This window comes from Anomaloglossus baeobatrachus, chromosome 9 (assembly GCF_048569485.1).
Source record: "Anomaloglossus baeobatrachus isolate aAnoBae1 chromosome 9, aAnoBae1.hap1, whole genome shotgun sequence".
NCBI classification, from domain to species: Eukaryota; Metazoa; Chordata; class Amphibia; order Anura; family Aromobatidae; genus Anomaloglossus; species Anomaloglossus baeobatrachus.
Window position 1 is genome coordinate 19209048 of NC_134361.1, and position 6219 is coordinate 19215266.

Consider the following 6219-nt stretch of genomic DNA (forward strand, 5'->3'; position numbering starts at 1 on the left):
ACAAGGATGGTCCTTTTTTTAGTGGGACCACACTTTGGTCAATTAAAGTGTGGTAGTGATGACTTTATGGTTCAGTTCTGATCTGAAAGAAGATGTAAAAGTATGGAAAGTTAACCTTCACTATCCTACCATGTGGCCTCCATTGTCTGTATCTCAATTTATTCATGTGACTCAAGGACCAAAAACATGGATAACAGTGACTATTTTTGGGTAAAGAAAGATCCTTTTAGCTAATTCTGGACCATGCCATTAAAATTGTCAAAATGAGCATAGCTCAAGATCCTAACCACGAGGCTAAGCACAAGGCGGCATGGTCATCACATTGGGTGAAAAATAGGAATGATGTTGGTTTACCACCTTCCCAATCATTTGTTCTCGAAAGAGCTCTTGTACGACAGCCTTTATTATGATTCAAGATAATCTAAAATATTTTTCTTTTTTTTTAGTAGATTGGTTGTTTTTGCAAGAAACTAACCTTGGTGTTTCTGAAATGGTAAAACTGGATTATGAGCTGCAGTAGATGAGACGGTAGACATTGTTAGTTCTTGTCCGTCTCTTCTTTGGTTCTCTGCTGGTTAAAAAAATATAAGATTTTCAATTGAATCTTTTGGGATATTCTCCCCAGATGTAACATTGTGTCTGGAGTCCATAAATACCTGCAGCGTTTCATCATTAGGGGCTCGGGCTGGACATGATCTAGTGCATATTACAGGTCTGTATCGTGCAGCTGGTGTGATGGACGCTCTGCTCACCTCTTGGCTTGTGTGCATTGTGTCCTTTAGAGGAAATTATTCTGCAAATTACCTCCTGGCTCTATGATAACAGTACAGGTCCATGTCTGTGTCACCGGATATGATTGTGTACACCTTATGAGAAAGTTGATAAACCTCGGCAGTAAGTGACCGGTGGGGTTGTCTACTTCTGGTCCTGAGGAATCCTGTTGTAATGTGTCCCAATTATTACATGGACCGGAGGACCCTTTGGTGGCTAAATTATGATTACATTGTATTACTAAAATATATTCATCCTCCGTGTATTCTTGGTTGTCCTCAATCTTTTTTTCTTTCCATTTTTTTTTTACAGACTGATTGTCTGGTCTCCTCTTCTTAGTTTTTGTACATTTAGTGAATAAATCGCTAGCACACACTATAGAAAATAACACGTAAAATGGGATGACGATACAGACCAAAAATAAATCCTACAGAAAAAAAAAATGGTAAATAGCCAGATACTGTACAACATATATATCTTTATTAGTAATTATATAAAGTGGTTTAAAAACAGGGAAACACCTGAGAAATAGTGGAATATATATATATATAATATATCATTTTTTTATATATAATATATAATTTTTTTATATATAATATATATCATTGTTTTATATATATAATTTTTTTATATATAATATATATAATTTTTTATATATATATTTTTTTATATATAATATATATTATTTTTTATATATATATATATATAATATATATATTTTTTATATATAATATATATATATTTTTTATATATATATAAATATATATATATATATATATATAATATATATTTTTTTTATATATATAATATATATATTTTTTTATATATATATATATATATATATATATAATATATATTTTTTATATATATATATAATAATATGCAAGATAAAGCCAGTGATTGCACACCTAAGTAAGAGATGGGATGAAGAAAAGTGCAAAAACGATTTTGACTTCATGACCGATAATATAAGTAGTAAATTATTAATTAAGCAAATCCAGAATATTTAAGGTTATAAAAATATATATAATATAGAATAACAGAAGATCAATTAGTTAGACCAAGTACCACAATAAATCAATGCTTCCTATTCTGCGACCGATGTTACCCCCCCCAAAATATATTGGTATTTTAGATTCCACTTCACTTCTTCCATTTCATCTGCGTTGTTGGGGCACTCGTCACTTGCATGGGATTATATTCTGGTAGAGTAGGGATGTCAGGTCTCACTATTTAGAGCAGCACTGGCCAAAATGACAACAAATTGCACTTTGTTTACATTGTTGAAACTTGCCCAAATGTTTTAGAACTGTAGAGATATTTTGGGAATTGCCACATAGAACTTGTTCAATGTATTTGATATTATGTAAAATTTCAATGACGACAGAAGTAAAGCGTAGAAGTACCGTACTATGTTTCCCTAAAAATAAGATATTCTTTTGCTGTGAAAAATGTGCTAGGGCTTATTTTTGGGGAAAGATGGTTTACCTTCCAAAAAAGGCAAACTCCCCCGGAGAATCATACTTATCAGACCTTTGACATCTGCATTGCTCCAAGGTCCTCCTGCAATCCACAGTGGGTCGGGAACCCCCAGGGCCTTGTGTGCTTCACAGCGGTCCTCCCCTTCCTCCGGCTGGCACATACATACACACGCACACGCACCCCCACCAGATCGCATGAACATCATACATACATACACAGAAACATCCAGTGATACTGTGCTGCTTCCGGCTAGCAGCATTGTGAAACACATGGAGGATCTGTGGTGGAATGGATCGATGCGTTGCACCGCAGGTCCTCCACGCGTTGCACCGCAGGTCCTCCACGCGTTGCACCGCAGGTCCTCCACGCGTTGCACCGCAGGTCCTCCACGCGTTGCACCGCAGGTCCTCCACGCGTTGCACCGCAGATCCTCCACGCGTTGCACCGCAGGTCCTCCACGCGTTGCACCGCAGGTCCTCCACGCGTTGCACCGCAGGTCCTCCACGCGTTGCACCGCAGGTCCTCCACGCGTTGCACCGCAGGTCCTCCACGCGTTGCACCGCAGGTCCTCCACGCGTTGCACCGCAGGTCCTCCACGCGTTGCACCGCAGGTCCTCCACGCGTTACACCGCAGGTCCTTGCATTCCATTGCGTCCCAGGTGCCTGGAGCAGTACTGTATCACGGGATGTGTGTGTGTGCCTGCGGTCACCACAGGTGATTGATGCTTTCCACAGCAGGTCCTCTCGTTCCACAGTGTCCCATTTGAGGCTTGGTGAGTACAATTGTGGGGTCTGTCTCTTCTCTTTTGGGGGTGTCTGATTTCTTTAATGTAGTGTACTGCAGTATTCTTTAATTTTTTTAGCTGCATGGATCTTCATTATTGAACTGCAACTAGGTCATATTTTCAAGGAAGGACTTATATTTAAGCCTTACGCCGAAAAGGGGGAAAATGCTTATTTTCGGGGAAACACGGTATTAGATGCCCTGCTGAATGTTACCATGGACCTATCCTCTCTGCAACTGCTCAGAGTAAAATAGCACCATAGTAAATGTAGTGCCGCATGTTACAATAATTGCTCATTATTTCACTTTTTAACATAAGCTTTCTACAAATAATAGTAGCATAGAGAGAAAATTCACCGGCACTATCCACAGACAGCAAATCCCATTCAGGGAAATACCCCATTACATGTACAGGAAGGGATCCTTACTTGTGGCCGGGTTACTCACACTCACTGGTGCTCAGTGATGCAAAGCAAAACCATAGGTTAATCCAATTTCAGAGAATATGATCCGCGGCACTCACCGAATGTCCGTTTTTTGTCCATGGGTAGCATGTAAATGAAACTATTATAGCCCAGAAGTCCTCTACAACCTCTCAGTGGGAGAATATGCTTTCTGAAGGCCATTGAGCTCATTCACATGCGTAACGGCTGGGATACTAGTCAGACTATCTACTACACTTGCAAACTTCAAACGGAACCTAAAAACTCATCTCTTCAGAAATGCCTATAGTCTTCAATGACCCCACTGCCCCACCACCGTGCGGAGCTGCCGCCCCACCACCGTGCGGAGCTGCCGCCCCACCTCCGTGCGGAGCTGCCGCCCCACCTCCGTGCGGAGCTGCCGCCCCACCTCCGTGCGGAGCTGCCGCCCCACCTCCGTGCGGAGCTGCCGCCCCACCTCCGTGCGGAGCTGCCGCCCCACCACCGTGCGGAGCTGCCGCCCCACCACCGTGCGGAGCTGCCGCCCCACCACCGTGCGGAGCTGCCGCCCCACCTCCGTGCGGAGCTGCCGCCCCACCTCCATGCGGAGCTGCCGCGCCACCTCCGTGCGGAGCTGCCGCCCCACCTCCGTGCGGAGCTGCCGCCCCACCTCCGTGCGGAGCTGCCGCCCCACCTCCGTGCGGAGCTGCCGCCCCACCACCGTGCGGAGCTGCCGCCCCACCACCGTGCGGAGCTGCCGCCCCACCACCGTGCGGAGCTGCCGCCCATCCTACACCCCACCTACTGTCTCCTCCCCAAAATCCTTTAGAATGTAAGTTCGCAAGGGCAGGGTCCTCTTCCCTCTGTACTAGTCTGTCTATTGTAACTTGTATATGTGTTCTGTATGTAACCCCCTTCTCATGTACAGCACCATGGAATCAATGGTGCTCTATAAATAAATATTAATATTAATATAATAATAAATACTATACTCCCAAGTACCTGCTATCCATGAATAAAAGAAACTGAGTGGACATTTGGTGAGTGCCACGGATCCCTTTCTTTGAATTGGAGCCTTTTAACCCATCTAACTAGGTGTCTAAAATGTCTTATGAATGGTGCCCGGGCAGTCCAGCTAAATAGTGTGGGTATGTGTGTGTATAAATATGTATATGAGTATATGTCCTGCTTCTGAGGTTACCCAATGGCACACTCTTCTACTGTTTTGAGGTTGGACACATCTGTTCCTCATAGTGGGTGCATTTTTTTTTTTTACCTCTTGACCTTGTCATGTAATTTTTGACACAGATCGATCTCCTCTCACACTGTGATGATTGTCTTCTAGGTAGAATGCTAAAACGCGACAATGGGAACCACAGTATTGCCTCCTCCTTCATCATTGTTGGGTTTGACACCCTACGGGAACTTGAGCTTGTGCTGTTCTCGCTCTTCACAGCTATGTACATCCTCACTATTGGAGCCCATTTTCTTATCATTACATTGGTGGCAGTGGATGAACGTTTACATAAACCTATGTACTTACTCCTAGCCAACTTCTCCATGCTGGAGGTCCTCTACACCACGGTGACTGTTCCAAAAATGCTTGATACCCTACTGACTCGACAAAAAACTATTACCTCTCCATCCTGCCTGGCTCAGTTCTACTTTCTGTTTGGTTTTGGAGCAGCAGAGAATTGTCTTCTTGCAGTGATGGCCTATGATCGCTATCTAGCCATATGCAGGCCTCTTCATTATGCCACGATGATGACTAGTAGAAAAAGCATTAGCTTGGCTCTTGGAGCTTGGGTTGGAGGCCTCTTTGCGGCTTCCCCTCCGGCTGTTTGGATTTCCACTTTGAAATTCTGCTTTCCCAATTTTATAGACCATTTCTTCTGTGATTATGCCCCTCTCCTAAAGCTCTCGTGTGAGGATACATCTGCAGGAGAGTTTGCCTTTATGGTCATGTCCTGGAGTGTTATTTTGGGCTGCTTTTTCCTAATCATGGTGTCATACACCCTCATTATTTTTGCAGTAATAAAAATCCCATCAACTACTGGTCAGAAGAAAGCATTCAGCACTTGTGCTTCCCACCTGGCCGTGGTGTCTATTTTTTATGGCACTGTCATATTTATGTACATTCGGCCAACCTCCCATATCAGGTTTTCCATGGATAAGGTGATCTCCATCTTCTACTGTGTAGTAACCCCTTTAATGAATCCTATCATATACTGCCTGCGGAACCAGGAGGTGAAGGGTGCCATGATCAAAACCTTACATATATTGGCAAAAAGTGAAAATGACTTTTTGAGTCCATATGATCAAAACCGGCAACTACCCAAGAAATAAAAGTGACTTCCAACGTTACTATAACATATATAATATACACTCTGTGATGCATGAATGTGACCTCATCAGTTACCCCGAGTGAGAGGAACCAGTATGGCATCATGTTTGACCTTGTGCGATAAAGATGACCAACGTGGTGGACTACATTCTTATTAATGCCAACAAGAACATTTTGGTAGTTTTTCATCTTCCGGAATCTATTGTGGAATTTCTCCCAGTTTCAGAATTTATTAATATTTTTTTAATTCGTACAAATATCTGTTTTTAATTAAATCATTTAATGTCTGAAATGTTGGTGTTATTTATAGGTTATTTGAGGAATTATATAAAAATGGGAAACTAAAAATATCTCTGCAAGAGAATCACCTTTTTGAGACGAAGGCAAATTAATGCCATATACCTTGATTCTCCAAG

General features: G+C 42.4%; 1 protein-coding gene across 1 annotated transcript; it reads left to right on the forward strand.

Annotated features, from left to right (window-relative positions):
* Positions 1 to 4809: 4809 nt before the first annotated feature.
* On the forward strand, positions 4810 to 5805 carry LOC142251722 (olfactory receptor 6F1-like). Its single transcript, XM_075324779.1, has one exon. The coding sequence runs from the start codon at positions 4810 to 4812 to the stop codon at positions 5803 to 5805; it is 996 nt and encodes a 331-aa protein (XP_075180894.1).
* Positions 5806 to 6219: the final 414 nt, after the last annotated feature.